General features: G+C 38.8%; 1 protein-coding gene across 6 annotated transcripts in view; it reads right to left on the minus strand.

Annotated features, from left to right (window-relative positions):
• Nucleotides 1–698: 698 nt before the first annotated feature.
• The window catches only part of mcamb (melanoma cell adhesion molecule b), a 28,325-nt gene continuing 12,495 nt past the window's right edge, over nucleotides 699–16,528 (minus strand). Inside the window, exons 2-18 of one of the 6 annotated variants that reach the window (XM_067508675.1) lie at nucleotides 9,649–9,773; nucleotides 9,318–9,549; nucleotides 8,735–8,805; nucleotides 8,548–8,635; nucleotides 8,235–8,414; nucleotides 6,852–6,976; nucleotides 6,613–6,754; nucleotides 6,404–6,519; nucleotides 5,795–5,939; nucleotides 5,531–5,655; nucleotides 5,254–5,395; nucleotides 4,842–4,976; nucleotides 3,776–3,817; nucleotides 3,184–3,307; nucleotides 2,574–2,685; nucleotides 2,387–2,420; nucleotides 699–1,297 (exon numbers count right to left, since the gene is read on the minus strand). In XM_067508675.1, coding sequence (XP_067364776.1) covers nucleotides 2,391–2,420; nucleotides 2,574–2,685; nucleotides 3,184–3,307; nucleotides 3,776–3,817; nucleotides 4,842–4,976; nucleotides 5,254–5,395; nucleotides 5,531–5,655; nucleotides 5,795–5,939; nucleotides 6,404–6,519; nucleotides 6,613–6,754; nucleotides 6,852–6,976; nucleotides 8,235–8,414; nucleotides 8,548–8,635; nucleotides 8,735–8,805; nucleotides 9,318–9,549; nucleotides 9,649–9,773 — 1,934 coding nt within the window. In that variant the 3' untranslated portion in view covers nucleotides 699–1,297; nucleotides 2,387–2,390. Of the gene's footprint in view, nucleotides 2,426–2,573; nucleotides 2,686–3,183; nucleotides 3,308–3,775; nucleotides 3,818–4,841; nucleotides 4,977–5,253; nucleotides 5,396–5,530; nucleotides 5,656–5,794; nucleotides 5,940–6,403; nucleotides 6,520–6,612; nucleotides 6,755–6,851; nucleotides 6,977–8,234; nucleotides 8,415–8,547; nucleotides 8,636–8,734; nucleotides 8,806–9,317; nucleotides 9,550–9,648; nucleotides 9,774–16,528 lie in introns of all 6 variants that reach the window. The other 5 variants (XM_067508678.1, XM_067508674.1, XM_067508677.1 and 2 more) reach the window with 5 other exon arrangements.

Consider the following 16,528-nt stretch of genomic DNA (forward strand, 5'->3'; position numbering starts at 1 on the left):
AACTAAATTTCCTACGTGTGCACATTTTCGTTTTTCATTTGATCTGTTTAACTTGTCAAGCAGCAACGCATTCAGTTTAGGGGGCAGCAGCTGTAGGACTAGTACAACCATATTAATATTACTATTTACACCCGTGTTTACTACTTTGACAAGCTAAAATGTGAGAAGGAACCAGGTTGTAAGAGAATGATGTAAAGCAGAAGAAATGTACAAAGGCACAGTTTGATGACCGTCTTGAAGATGAAGCAAAAAACGATTAACGATACAGTGCTATATATTCTAAGTTAGCATGTTAAGAATGTGGACAAACCTGCAGACAAGTTCAGTGCTTTACTCCTATTTGTGCTTGCATCTTCTAGGTGAAATTCTCAAAGGTCTGGTAATGCATTAGGTAATTGCATTAAAAAGACAAAAATCTGATTTGACTGCCTGTCTATTAAATCATCTGAGCCATTTTCAGACCCTTACATAATAAACCTGGACGAACTGGTGTTTTCTTTAAAAAACAAAAACAAAAATTTCAGCACAAATACTTATCACATATTCTTTAAGCCCAAGTTTGGTTCTAAATGTCACAATTTTAATGTTGAAGGGACCTGATGTGCACTGACAAAATATTAGTATGGATACTAACAATTTGTTAAAATAATTGACCACATTTTCCATTTATTCTATAATTAAAAATTGCACACAGTAGCTCTTTGTAAGGAAACTTTAATTTAAGTTGAATTAAGAAAACAAACTGGGAATTGCTGAATCTCATTGCCTAATTTAGACACATTTAAGTTTGAACAGTCTTTATTTGGAATAGTTTTCAAAAACTACAACGAGTTTGTTGGTAAATTGATTGACATTAGTGACATTTTACAACTCCAAGGCAGAAAAATTTCATCCAAAATGATTTAACTGGCGTAGTTCCCAAAAACAGCAGCAAATAAACAGACCAGTGGAGGATAGGTAGAGTGAGTATGACAGCTGCAATGATCGTTGACTGACTTTAAACTTAATTTGCATATATGTGAAGTCACAGTCATTTCCCCCTCCTCATGTTGTCACATTTTACATTGTCACTAGTGTGTTGGCATAAACATTTAATATGTGGAGTGTCAATTTAAGGCATTGTGTCTGATTGGGAATTCTCTCTCTATGATACAACAGATTACTTCAAGTTCTTGTTAACTCATTCATTCATTCATTCATTCATTCATTCATTCGACAGAAATGTCTTTTCCTTATAAGGAGGGTGACTTCATGCCGTGAACCACATTGACCATGAACGAGCCGTCTTTTCTACCCTCTGAAAGAAAATAAAAACTGCTACTAAGAAATATTTCATTCAAATATTATCACATTAGACAGCACAATAAAGAAAAACCATAAAGGAATCAGTGCACTGAACATTAAATATTACCATAACCCCAAGTACAAAATGTGGAGTTTCTACATGACTTTTAAGGCAACTAATTTAGCCTGATTGCTGACAATGCTTAGACTCAAACATATAAAATGTCGAAAAAGCCAAAAGAGAACTACAAATAACCCTTCTAGGTGAAAGCCTGACTGGATTTATTCACTGATCCTGCAAAAAATGTCATTTGATAGACACAAACTAGAGTGTGTTAAGGCAGAAGCATTAGCAGAAGAGAAGGAAACAACTAGCGTGAATTATAATGTGATTAAATGTTAAACAAGTTTCTTTCCAGAGCTAAAAGGAAAGACTTTGGGCTGGAACTGGCTGCAAAGGGGATGTTTTGCAACCCAAAATATTCAGTGTACAGACTTAGAAAAACAGAAAAAAGATGACAGCTAAAACTACCTAAGCTTATCTTGCTCTTCATAAAGAGCAAAAGAAAATAAAAAACTATCATTTATTTTTGTTTTTTTTTTTTCTATTGTGTTATCTTAAATAAAGAAATATATACACAGAATATAATATGTACACTTGAAAAGAGCTGTTCATGCTGCTGTGCAGTGATGTGTCAGCTGGGTGTAAAAACAGTCCCTGGTCAATTTAGTGCTCCAATTATTGTTCTGGTCAAGATCAGCAGTATACAAGGCTGACTGTAAGGAGAGTTACAGTCTTGTCCTAGGTTTGAATGAGTGAGTTATAATTATGAGAGAACTGTCATGAAGCCATCTCTTCTTTGTAAAGCTTGGGTTACATTCCAGAAGAAATGCGCTGGTTTGTAAAGGACAGCAAGCGTAAGCTGCAGCGTGAGATAATGTGAGTCTCAGTCATCCATCATCACATTACAGACAAAAAACTGAGCTTTTCATAATTGACTTGATTCTAGGATAAGAAGCTCTGGTGGACGGTTAAAGGCATTGAGCGGGTAGGAGCCTGAGAGCGAAGAACAGGAGCGGCTGTTGTTGTGTCTGCAATCACCTCTTCAGTTCTGCACGTCCATGTACTCACCGCCCTTTACTCCAGAGGGAAAAACACAGAAAACAAAAGAGAGGGCGAGCGTCAGAGGAGGGATGAAGCGTGTGGAAATATGTCAGTGTAACCTACTTAGCAGAAAAACAGCAAAATCTTTGGCCTGAGCCAGCTCCATTTGATACTAGACATCTACCTGGTCACTGGACAGTTGTTTCTCTCCGTTAACCCCGAGGAGAATGGCTTCCTCTGTGTTGTCGCTCTTCATCTCCACCACGATGTTATCTTTGCTTGACTTCTCTTTGGTGCTGCAACATCATTAACTTTTTATTGGAATCGTTTTAGGTTATACCTTTAACAAAATTATCAGCACTAATTAAAACTTCTTCTTCATATAGTATTGGATATTGTTGTACAACACAAAGCACTACCTACAGGGCTAATTTTAAAACATGACAAATACAGACGAAGCATTACCACATTGTGTACATGTACTGTTATATTTTAAACTAAAATGCTGTCAAACAATATCTACTCCTCAAATAAGAAACATACATATGAGAGGCCGAAATTTTATTTGTTATATAAATAAAGACAAAAGCTTGCAAACACATGATACAACAAACCAATGTGCTGGGAATTTAGCAATAAGATGATCTGAGGCGGCATCTGCAATTTTGCAACTAGGACAGACTTTTATATTCAAACTCAGCAAGTTAGCCTAAACATCATACCCGAGTTATCATAAAATGATAGCTCCTCTTATTTAACACACATCATCTGTTAAAAGTTGCTCTTGCACTTACAGGTCTTGCTTGCCGGATCGGCCACAGATCTTGCCTGTTTTGTAGAGGAAGTAGAGCACACTCCCCAAGATGGCCAGCAGCAGGATGCAGATAATGATGATTGCAATTACGACACCACTGCTCTCTGGTGGAAAAGAAGCACAAGAACAACCACGGGATTCATAACTAACTGGATTATGAACGAAATGACAGCGTGAGGTAGGAGTGTCGAATACAATTTAGCACTGGGCAGGCAGTGAGTGCATCATTCCACCAGGTGAAGGTTCTCCAGGCAGTTTGCATTGTGTCTAACAGGAGTGCAGCGCTAGCATCATTCAAGTGATCTAAATCTGCCAACCTTAAGAAAGGAAGGTGCAAAGTCATCCAGGCGAGTAGGAGGAGAAATGTGCTTGTAGAACAGCATGACAACATGCACAGGAAGAGGTGACAATGAACAATTCAATGACAGTTTGATGTTCTGAGAGAGGAGGGTCTGGTGAATGCTGGGAGGTAAGAGACGGTAAGAGGTGCTGTAGAGGAGAAATGGAAAGAAGGTTTTTGCCTTGGAGATGGAGAGATGAGGGAGAATTTGCAGCAGCGTAACGATACAAACCTTTCGTGAGGTTCTTTGGTGGGATAGCTGTTTCTGGTTTAACTAAGAAAAACCACATGAGCACAATTATCAGTGAGTGACTGGGTGTATTAAAGAAGTCATTAGCAGGCCTGACACACACACACACACACACAGAGTTCAGATCTTCACCAGAGGCCTGAACTGACAACAATAAATGTTTAATTTGAAAGGATCTTATCTGTGATTTAAAGCTAAACATCTATTCTGACTGCGGTCGGTATAACATTTCCCAGGGCAGCAGGACAAATCAGCCCTGTTGAATCTCACTTAACCCACACTTTTCGAAAAACATCAACCAAGAACAGTTTTCCTCTGAGGGGCTGGAAATTTCCTGGCATTGGGTACAACAGAGATGGCAGGCAGAGGGAGTGAGAAAACACAAAGCAGCAAACATAATGGGAGTCAGGAGACTGACTCTGAGTGCTTTCAAAGCATCAGCTGCTTTCTAGAGTCACATTGACGGGTGTGTTTGTGACGGTGTAATGTTTATGTTTCTCATTACACAATACTACAGAGTAAACTATGCCAGTAATTTTTATTCTCATCGGATTTAAATGATCACTTTATTCTGTTTTCCTTTTCACGTAATTTGTAAAACTCATTAAAAGACCACATGTAAGAAGAAAAGGCAAAAAATAAGTAAAGGGGCTGTCACTGTGCTGTGACTCATTAATAACCTACAGCAATGATAGGCCTCAGTAATATTTACAGTTTTCAAAGAATAATACCTTAAAACTACATTAGTTCAAATTAGAGCAATCATTACTTAAACAGCCACTAATTCCAGAACAACGATCACTGCAACCTTCAGGCGCTTTCTAGTTTTCCTTTGTTGCTCTCATTCTTTCTCTATGACTCACAGAAAAAAAAGCCAGCGTGTGAATGAAAGAAGATCTGTGAAGTCTTACATTGAACATGCAGATAATGAGCTTTTCTGACAACATGAGGATCCTTGAACAGATTTTCTTTGACACAGACGTTTTCTAAAGTGATGGTAGCTGATATGACCCATTACTTAACTTGCAAAGAGTGACTATAGTCTTACCTGTGGGAGCGGAAATTGTAGTGGTGGCTGGACTGGTAGTGCTTCTACTACCACTACTACTACTAGTAGTGGTAGTAGTAGTAGTAGTAGTAGTAGTAGTAATAGTAGAAGTAGTGGTGATGGTGGTGTTTTTAGCTGAAAACAGGTAGAGGCACAAAAGGGAGGACATTCCCTGTTAACACACTAGGGGAGGAAGGGTGAACATTTAACAGCCTCACAGCTCGACAGCATCTTGTCCAAAACAACAAAAACAACAACAACAACAACAACAACACTAATTGAACATTTTCTGAATTACTTGAAACACTGCACAGTCGAGAGCGAGCAGGGTTGGTTTGGATGAACAGATAACGATATTCACACATATAGTAACAAAGAGCAGGGTCAGGAAAGGCTAGCAGTCGGGACTCACTGGCTTTGACGTTGAACGCCATCGAGACTGTACCATGCTCATTGGAGGCGTTGCAGAAGACCGTGCTGTCAGAGGTTGCCTTGATATTGACAATGCTCCTAATACCCTTGTCAGTCTCTGTTTGGGATGCTGTCTTGAAGACCTGGCACAGATGTCACAAAGGGATACTCAGGAATAAAGAGCTTGTGATTTAATCTACCGTGCATGCATTCGGAAAAACTGTATTTCTCGTGCGGCTTTAGCTTTTCCATCCACGTGAAGCTTCCCTTTGATGTACCTTTCCATCCGAGGTTGTCCAGGTTATGCTGGGAGCAGGGAAGCCTCTGACAAAGCAGGTCAGTTCATCAGACTCTTCAAAACTCTGATTTACCGATGAGTATTCCCTCAAGATCTCTGGTGCGCCTGCACAGAGGGAATAGAAGAATATAAACTTTAACAAGTTTCCCATGGACATAAATTCTATAAATACTTGCAGCACCTGTTGTTAAGCCACATGTCAACAATGTCGTATTTGGTTTAGAGCATCTGTGATTAGACTCACCCCTGACACTAACATGAAGAGTCCCACTGGTTTCCATTTTCTCCATCTCAGGAACAGTCACTACACACGTGTATGTCCCGGCTGTGTCAAACGAAGCCTCCTCCACCATCAAAGTGTGGCCATAGGAAAACACTGTGTCTTGGTCCTGAACAGATGTGAAACATCAGTGACAATCAATTATTTAATCCTGGGTCTTGTGTGTCATAGTGGAAGATGTACTCAGACCTTTAACTTAGCAAAAGTAGCAATACCACAATGTAGAAATAGTCTGCTATAAGTTAAAATACTCAGTTGAAAATGTGGTGTAAGTAAAGTTACAAATTATTATCTAAATACACAAATACATGTATTTAAGTTACTTTTTAAGTTTGAAGCCAGTTGACACAGTGACCTCTAACAAAATCCCAAGAAAAATCATATTTGGTTTTGGCATCTCTTGCCTGAGTAAGGTTACTGCTCTGCCTGCAGAGGGAACTTGCAGTATACTACAGTTGGAGTGGTAAATTTCATAAACAAATTTCCTGAAACAATGAACCCAAACTTAAAGCAATATTCACAAATACTTTGACTTCTCTTGCAAAAATAAAATAACAATTAAGTGTAAGTTACCTTAAACCAGGTTGTGGATGTATTGAGAGAAGAGAGGGCATTACAGGTGGCTTTCAGCACCTTCCCTAGGTCCACCACAATAGGGTCTTTGGGTAAGATCACAGCAGGATCAAGATCTAACACAGCAGGGGTAGAGAATCCTTAGCGTCTACATACACTCTCACTGCTGGTATAATATATTTGTTATCATAAATGTGAAGGTTCCTCACAGTTGACGAACACTTTGGTGTTTACAAAGATCTCATCGTAGTTCTCTAAGTCCCAAGAGGTACAATTGTATTCACCACTGGATAGACGGGTCACATTATTCAGCACCATTACTGAAGTACCATCACCATCCACACTCTGGTTCTTAGACAAAAACCCAAATAATCCAATCATTGCTTTTTGCACACAAAAGAAATTCCAGAAGAGTTAAAAATGGACTTTCAACAAAAATTCTCACTACCTTGTGGGAGATTGTTAAGACTGAAGGTTTATTCCCATTGCCCTGGCAGCGAAGCTCAATGGTGTCCCCTTCCTTAATGATGCCTTTTGGTGACTCCACCCACATATTTACAGCTGTGGTAGGGTCTGAAGCAAAGAGAGGAATCCAAAGTCTCAACACAAATCTCACCTTTGTAAGAAAGCTAAAAATGGTTTGGCAATGAGGGCCACAACGGTCTCTACAATTAATTAGACTAAAGCTCAGTGACTCTTTCTGGACTGGATTAGTGATGGGCTGTTGGCAACTACGTAGAATCTGGATTGGACAGCCTGGACCTCAGGGAACATCACCCTGTCCCAATAGAAGTCTTAACTACACAAACACGTCATGTTGATTGAACCTTGTATATACCACCTGCTGTTGGTGTGCATTTGAGAGATTAATACAAATTTCATTGTGTAGAAGACCCACAATGATTAGAAAATATTATTATTCCAGAAAGCGAGACTGACATAAACATCTAAGAGTTTGGTATGAAATAAGATACCTTTCTTCCCCCTAGAGGTGGTCCACGAATAATATGAGAGCCTGTCAACAAATTAGGACTATAATGGAGATGTGACAAAAGAGGATAATAGAACAACTACTGAAAAACCTGTTGTGCCAAAATGTGCAAATAGAAATCTAAAAAAGAAAAACAACACAGCAATCTGTGGAACAGAACATTATGTTTGTCTTATATTTTATTTTTTCACATTTAATGTTGGAAACAATTAACAAACCCTAACATATACTTTTATCTTTATCTTTATCATTTATTCTGCTTATGACCCATATGACAGGTCTTGGTAACTTAAGACTTTGTTTCTACAAGAGAAAATACAATGGGAAAGAGAACTGGCAACTGACAGAAAGTCTCCTAAATCACTTGTTCATGCCATGTACGGATCTATTTGTGTGAAAGTTTTTTGAAAAGGCCGTGATGTCCTGTTTACAAAGCTCTGACTGACTGATTGTTTCTTCAACTTGGGGAAACAGCTATCACTTGGCACCACACCAGACCATTAGCTCAAAGTAAGAAACATTTGTGTGGTACAACTTGCGAGTTTGTGAAGAATCTGCCAGCATTTTTGCTGTGTTTATAGGCCCCTTTCTTCACGACCCCACATTCACTAAGCCAGGCCAAAAAAGATTTAGTGCTAAAAAGACTAGCTGGACTTAGCTGACCGCTAAGACCAATGCTTGACACTTGCTGAACCTTTTCTGAATGGTATTATCTCCTTTCAAAAGGAAACATATTTGGTCTCATAGTGCTGTATAATAACAGTGTCACACTACAAATTGTTTAAATAATTAAATGTACCAATGAACAGAAAATTCATATATGAAATACCCTAAACTCACATAATACTGTGATGTTGATACGCTTTGTCTCTGTCATCCTGGTTCCCCAAGGAACAAAGAAGTTGACTTCACAGTAGAACAAAGCGTTGTTGTCCTCCTTCATTACCTTCATTCTTAGCTCACTCTTAACTGAGAACAGACCACTGGACTCGACAGTGGAGCTAGGCGATATTTCCACCCCTGGAATAGACAAAAAGCATTTGTAAACACAAAAGATTGGGTTAGGAAAGAGTAGAAGAAAACACACCAATCCACATTAAGCAAAGAGTGAAACAGTGGACACATATGAGATGTTGATGTCAGTTTGTCTCACCATCCTGAGCAGCTTGTAGTGGCACATGATTCTTGTACCAAGTGATGTTTGGCTTTGGGAAGCCATTTTTGACCTCACAAACCCCAATCTGTGAGGAAGCAGAGGAGAGAGAATGAGAGAAAAACCAATTCCAAGAACTGAATCCAGCCTGACAGTTTTGTTGTATAGTTTTCTTAAGCTTGATTACCTTGGAAGGACTATCTTCACTGGGTAAAAAACCAGAGTCAACACCCTCAATAGTGGGTGCATCTGGTGTTTCTGCAAAGAAATTAAGGACAGAATCAAAGCTAGAAAAATAACAGATTTGTGTGTTCTTTCTTCTGGCAGCTCACAATTTGAAATTTTGAGTTATGTTACTTATGTTTGAAGCATGTATTTTAAGAAACTTAAAGATTAGAAAAGCCCATGTATAACACAATAATTTAAGTCTGAAAAGAGTTTACATTTGTGTAATTAAACTACAATTGCTTAAAAAAATAACAAAAGGTATAAAATAAAACGAATATGATGAAGAACAAGGGGTAGTAAATTGGCTGATGTTTGCTGAATTAAGCTCAAAGTTTTGAATGATTATTAAGCGTAGAGTTGAAAAGTTCAAACTATGACCAGAAAGGTCAGTAACAGAAGCCAAGGTAAATGTATAAATGTAAGGAGCTAAAGAGGCTCACACTTTTAACATTTAAATGAAGTTAGAAAGAAAGGAACTACATGTGCCAAACACAAGCTGAATGCAGGCCACTGTATGAAACCCAAACACAGCTTAATCTCACCGAACACCTTCAGCTTTGTGCGTCCCTCTCCGGAACCAGCTGTCAGGCCTTTGACCACACAGATAAACTCCACTTGGTCTTCCAGTTTCACTTTGTCGATAATTAACACAATCCCCTCATTGACTCCCAAATCTTTAAAAGTAATCCGGTCTGAAAACTGCGTATTTTGCTTTACTTCCTTTGTGGTGGCGTTCTGGTGGTAGATTTCCAGGACTTCATTCGAGCGTTGCACCTACAGTTCAGAGTTTAGGAAAATTAAACATCATGGGCATAGAAAGAACTATCTGGCTGATCTATGTATGTCATGCTCATCAGGCTTGGAGAAACTCACAAAAAACCACTTTATCTCCAAGCCGTCTGTGCCCTTGTCCGATGCGAACATGCAGGAGATCAGAGCCACTGTATCTCGTAACACTTCCACTCTGTCCTTCGTGTTTACTTGCATGTAGGCCCATACTGGAAGAGAGAGTGGAAATGGTTTATGGCTCAACTGTCAATAGTTTTTTTCCGAATTCCCACAACCAAACAAATTGACGAAATATTACCCACCAAACCCCAAGCAAATGGAAACAATGCAGCAATCATAGTGTAAATATCACATGTACTGTTATAATTTGAGGAAGGAGCTTAAGCTATTTCAAGTGTTTGTGATCTTTTATCTGTGCACCAGCTATAAAAACATTTTTGTGATATGTCATGTTTTTCCCCCCACACTTGGTTGAAATTTTTATGCACAGATTAAAAGCTGTGCAGGCAAGTTTTTAGGCTGTTTACAGAGCCACAAGTAAATGACAAATAGAAGGTCCAAACTGACAGGTGCTTTTCCTCCAATGAGAACAGATTTTTAGCAACTTGTTCAGCAAGTGAAGATGGACCACAAGACTGTTTGTAGCTAAGGAGACTATGTAATCGCTATATAGAGTGTGTATTCTATACACACACCGCTAAAAAAAATAACATACTTGCCAATATAACTTTAACAATGACATTATTAAACTGAATATGTCTAAAGATGATTTTTGTTTTCCTTTTTCTGACACAATATGCACCGAGCAGGACTTTTTACAGTTACAAAAATAAACCTCTCATGACTATTTAGGTGTATAATACAATCACCTATAGCAATACCCAGTATCTGTGATAAGCTCAAATGCCAATAAAGCTTCTTCTTTATACTGAACCTGAAATGACTGAGGTGGTGACACAGCATAAACAGTGAGATCATACCTGTTAATGATGATTATTACTTTGGATAAGCATGAATTCTGTTAAAGCAACACGCCCCTTTTGCATCTACATCCCGTTGGCACAAACTCAGAGGCATGGAGGCAAAAAATAAAAAAATAAAAAGAAGAATGTTATAGTGAATTGGAAGAGAGAGATGCTATGACAGGAATGAGAAGCCCACCCATGTCCACATTAATGTGCTGCATTCCACCATGTCACCCTCTCACAGGAAGAAAGGCTCAATTTACAGGCAGCATAGTAGCCCCACTGTTCCTTCATGATCTGTTTCTGAGGAACGAGCTATTTTCCCCTTCCAGGGTCTCTCACAGTGACTCATCCTACTACTCTATAGGAGGGACCCCCAGTTACTCTTTACATCGCAGTGTTTCATTAAATGTACTAGATTCTGAGAGTTGTAGCCTGGAGCTAATGAGGCTGCCAGGTTTGATTTAGACCTTTCTGAGTGTCTGTTCATTGTGTTGGTGAATGTAGCTCTTCACACAATAGAGATAGTGGGAAACATCAGAGTTTGTCGATAAATATGGTTCATTTGCATCTTGCATAAACCTCTTTTACCCATTCATATTATTATTTTTATCCATATTCATTAAACTGCTTTACTCATTAAAAATATTGCACGTCAACTTTGCACAGTCAAAGGTCATGTCTTCCCTTCTCCTCAAAAACCCAGACCGATTCAGGTTGGAGTGATACAGGACACCGGAAAGCACCACAAATCTATTGTCCATCCAATCTCATGGTCTTCCTTAGTGGTCATGGTGACAGCTCACTTGTCTTGATGTGAGCCACATATGGCACATTGTTCACAGAAAAGCTCATCGAAACCAAACGTTCATACTAGCGCCACTCTATCTAATGAAGAAGACTTTAATATTTAGTAGAAAGCTCAGAATACAGTGAATTGAAGCTGGATTTTAAAAATAATAGCAGATTCTTTCTCTTACATATCCAACAATTACATTATATGAATTATATTTTAAAATCTTGACAGAATCAGCCCACTGTAAACCTATAGTATGAAAATATTTGCTGCAAACATTTACCCCAAAACACCATCTTACTGCTCACTGACCTGCATCAACAACAAAAAAAGGCGCAGTCATCTTCTGACTCTCCCCGCATCTTAACTCAGTGCCTGCATCTCTCCCCACATTATTCTCCCCCTCTGCTGTGTGTTGCTGTTTACCGCTGGCTAATGGAGTTAGACGCGTGCGTTCCTGCTAAGAAATCCAATTAGCCTGTCGAAAACAGACATTTCCTGACCATTAGCAAATAAGGGACATCGCTGACTCACAGCATCCCATCCCTACCTGAGGATTTACCTACAGTAGAGTAAGATGAAGAAGAATTCAGAAGAAAGAGGTATGGGAAGCCAGACTCTACATTGCAGTTCAGACTGAACCAAAAACGCTTTACCTTATACTGTCTGACAGCTTGAGTCTGTTTGCTCATGGGAATCTCCATCAAATTTCATTAGTAATATGACCAGTATTCATCTGCACAGTGCGTCAGTCAGAGACGCTGGCCTTCCAAGGCCTTAGATCGATCTGATGATGAGAGCGCACATATTGAAGCCCATGCACATTGGATAATAGCTGTAACTCAGTGTGAAAGAAAAAAAGCTGAGCATCCTCTCTGACAGCAGCATCCTGGGGAGGCTTGGTCTCAGTAAACAATATTCTTTCAAATGAAGTGTGTTTGACCCTGAGAAACCTTCACATGCTGAGTGCAGTTTCCACAAGTAAATGCTTTAAATACTTAGATAAATATCTACTGAAGAGGAGAGGAGAGGTGAGATCAAACCAAAACAACTTAACGTATATTTAAAGTAGTAGGTTTTTTTTACTTCAACGTTAACATTAATAAAGTACATGAAGTGATAATTCTCATTGTGGTGAAGTACTTTTTTAGGCTTTTTTTAGAACATATGTAATACAATGTATAAATAATAATAAAATGTTTCTCACAGCACATAGAAAAAAGAACCTCTTATTTCAACAACAGCACTGATTATTTTGCTACAGAAAGACATGAAACACAACAGAGAAACACATTGAAGTGATGGTATTCACTGACTTATGAGGCTACTTGAGTACAGCTCAAACACAGATGTGCAGACTCATCTTGCTCTAGAATCAAAGAGGCAGCTCCAGTCAAGGCTGCAGGTGAATTAAACACCTGAGTACAGACTAAAACACAGTTGATCCCACAGAGAGGGTGGGTTGTATTCAAAGGCAGATAAGACAAAAGAAAAACCCTTTATGCAGGAAAGCAGAGGATAAGATCATCGCAAAGGGGAAGTCATATCAAAAACAGTGTGTATGCTGACAAAAGGATTTGATTACACTGTCGACATAACAATCAGTTTCTGTCTGCGGAGAGAGATGATAACAAATCTTCCTGCCAAGATCGGAGCCTTCGTGGCTGCTCATTCACACCAGTATAATGTCTTCATTCATACCTCTTTCTATAAGAGCAAATGCCAAGGAACCTGCTACAGAATTAGAAGAGAAAACTCTCATGTGATGAGCAGAGAGAGTTGTGGATGTCTTTATCATCTTAAATAGGCACAATGTATTTTTAAACGTTTGTGACTGTATACAGATGCCTCAGTGCATCACTCTGACAGGTACAACATGAACTGTGGCATATGTTTGTTCAAAGGCTGGAATCTGTTTTAACTTTCTGACCGTGACATTTTCATTGACAGGCTGCAGTCGACCTGATCTCCCTCTGTCTGCTCTGGCAACCAGCCCGGGAGCACAGATGGTCACCAGTGAGGAAGAGGAGAGGGCATGTGAGCTGGCATTCAAAGCATACAACCACCATAGTTTTGTTTCTTTTTTCCCCCTTCACATACAGGTGTTCTACACTAACTACAACTAACTGAAAGACAAAAACATTTAGATTTTTAAAATTATAACACACAGATGCGTTAATAATGTCTACTATTCTCTGTGTCACAGTGTAAGCATAAATAAAATTCTGAATAGAAAAGAAAGCTCTTTTGTGTAAATTGGTCTGGTCTGTGCAAATTGATTTCATCTTCATGGACTGTGAGTTTACTTAATATCATCAACTTAACTAGAAATTTTTATGAGTTATTACATGTTCCGTATGTAAAAGTGTCCTAACAGTGGTACCAGAGGAAATGCCAGGAGGTCAGAAATATCAACACCAAATTTGAGGTAGTTTGGTAACCAGCATTTGTTTATTATTTCTTAGATCATGGTGCCAGTGGGTCAAAATCACAGAGAAAGCAATATCTCAAACCTGGGAGAAAACACTAGGATTAAGGGTAACACACAGAAAACCTGACATTGTTCATCCTGTCTGGAAGATGTGTGGTGGGACAAGTACAAGTTATGCAACAGGATCTGGTCGGCAACACACAAACAAATCGGTGATAAATTGTTAAATTGCTTGATTGGTGGAGACTGTTACATACAGTAGTTTTCACCTACTTACTTTGAAAGAGTTACGTCAATACTAATCTAGCAGGATAATAAAAATTACTGTGACGTGACTCATCCTTATCAGTAGGAGTTGGTGCGAGGAAATCTGTCAGAGGCTGAAGCAGAGCACAAGATGAGGAAGATGATATGGATGTTCATCATCAGTCATGAGTGAAGACGTGTGATTCTGTTGAATTTAATCAATTAGCAGGAGTGAGTATTTGAGTTTAATGGTAGGTTTCCATGCCATGAAAATCTCGCTGATTGTTTCTTGAAATCAGAGGTTGATTCCCACAGGAAAGGTGTTGGACACACACAAAGATGTGTCTAACTACCTGGAGGTGAGACTGATATCCACATGATGACACACAGCTGTACTCTGCTGTGTTTCATTCATTAGTTTCCAACCACTTTTTCTAGTGATTGTTTAGGAGACTTTGTGCTTTACCTAAAGGTAGCCCTGTAGTCCAGAATCCATTAATCAAAAAGAGAGCATGCACAGTATGTTTGCATTACAGAGTCACTATATAATCAGTTTCTTCTGTCGCAAGGTTAGATTGTGAGTTATTATATTAATATTTACATACCACGGCTCAGATTCCAATTCATGTTTAATTTACTTCTGGCATATACTCCAAAGAAAAGGCTGAGACTCCACAGAGACAAGAAAGAATGAGTATGAATATTAAGGACAGATATCAACATCACAGAGCTTCTCTATGTGTGTGTGCAGTCATGAATCAGGTTAAAGTGTTTGCCACGAGCCACTAGTTTATCCAGTCAGGTAAAGACGTAAGGGCAGCAGACAACACATGGAAACGTAATTGGAATAATCTTACAAATACAGAGAACTGCACTGAATTGCAGTTAAATTTCATTTCATTACAAAACCCCTTCCAGGCAGTTTGGTACAGTGTATATAAAAACATGCCAGTGACAGCTCGGGTACATGTTTCCAGCCGTGTCACTTCTAAGAATAACAATGGCCTATCAAGCTTGTTTGCTTACACAGTACAGTGGAATCCCAATGCACTGAGCTGACTGGCACCAGAAATAGCAGCCCTACTTCATGGCAGGCTGAGATATGGAGAGAGAGCATGAAAAAAATGGTGCCTCGGTCAGGGCTGCTCTTTGAATGGATGTGAATAGGTCTAAGCAGAGCGAACAAAGTTTACCATTAATGTGAGAAAACTGATAAAAGAAAGAGAAGGTAGAAGGACAAAACCATATAGGTAAGACAGGAGGGGAATTCAAAGTGGCAGACAGAGATATTTGGTTCTCTGAAAGACTCATTGCCTCTGACATTAATCAAACTTATCCTTAAATGGGACACTTAGGGCATCGTGCAGCGAGAAGGAAAAGACATCCAGCTGAAGATAACAAATGTCAATTAGAGTGACAAGAGGAAAATCGCACAATTCCCCAACATTCCACTATCAACCTTCCCCTGACATGATGCAGGATGTGTTGGATAGAGTTTATTTAGTCACTTAAATTGCAAAGTAACACCCTCTACTTTAAAGTTTGCATTCATTCAGGGAATTTATTTATTATTTTTCTTCTTTAAATGTATTTATTTATTTTATTTTATTCCAAAATGTAAAGCTACTCTGTGGAAATTTGAAGGGGAATATTTGGGTTTAGTTAAAAAGAACAAACCGATTTGCTCATAAAATGTAAATACAGCAAATCCTGCTACAAACTCTGTAGAAACTCTATACTTTCTAAAATCTTCTGCAGGAAGGAATATATTTGAGTATTGGACAGATGCTACCAACTTCATGTCTTTGCTCCACTGCCAGAACAGTAGCCCCACTTAGCTTGGGTGTACTCAACTAAATCATCCAAAAGAATGAGACACTCTTGAAAACATAGACACTAAATTCTTTGTCACATGTCCTTCTATCTCATTATTCCTGTGACGCACCCAAATGCATTTAAACACACAAAGACACACAATACACAAGTCCACAAACAAAAAGGATTCTTACTGATTCATAAATCCCCTCTCCCCAAACCGCATTTCTCAATAAACTCAACATTCCGCTTATAATACTATGAATAAGCCACTAAAATAAAAGAATGGCATATTTTGCTATACAGCTAAGACTAATAAATATACATGGTGCGTGTAGTATTTTACAACACTAAAGATTTAGTTACGTCATTTTTATTATTCGGCTAACAATCCTCCAGTCCTGCAGAGGTTTTATACATGCATTCCTTCTTTTTCTCCCGGTAGTTTTCATTAGCTGTTGCCATTTATCATGTCTTTGATTTGTTAATGAGGCCTCCAGTGACGTCATTTAGATACTACATCAAAAAGAGACTTTTCTTTAACTTGTTTTGTTGCTGGAACCTTGGACTGGGTGCATGGCTCTGTACCCACAAAGTTGGCTGCACACAGTAACTCTCCTGAAATCAAGAGGACTGGGCAGCAAATGTGGTGTTAAAGTTCCAGGAAGTCAATTAACAAGTTAATTAAATGCTTGAATATGGCTTCAAATT

This window comes from Channa argus, chromosome 6 (genome assembly GCF_033026475.1).
Source record: "Channa argus isolate prfri chromosome 6, Channa argus male v1.0, whole genome shotgun sequence".
NCBI classification, from domain to species: Eukaryota; Metazoa; Chordata; class Actinopteri; order Anabantiformes; family Channidae; genus Channa; species Channa argus.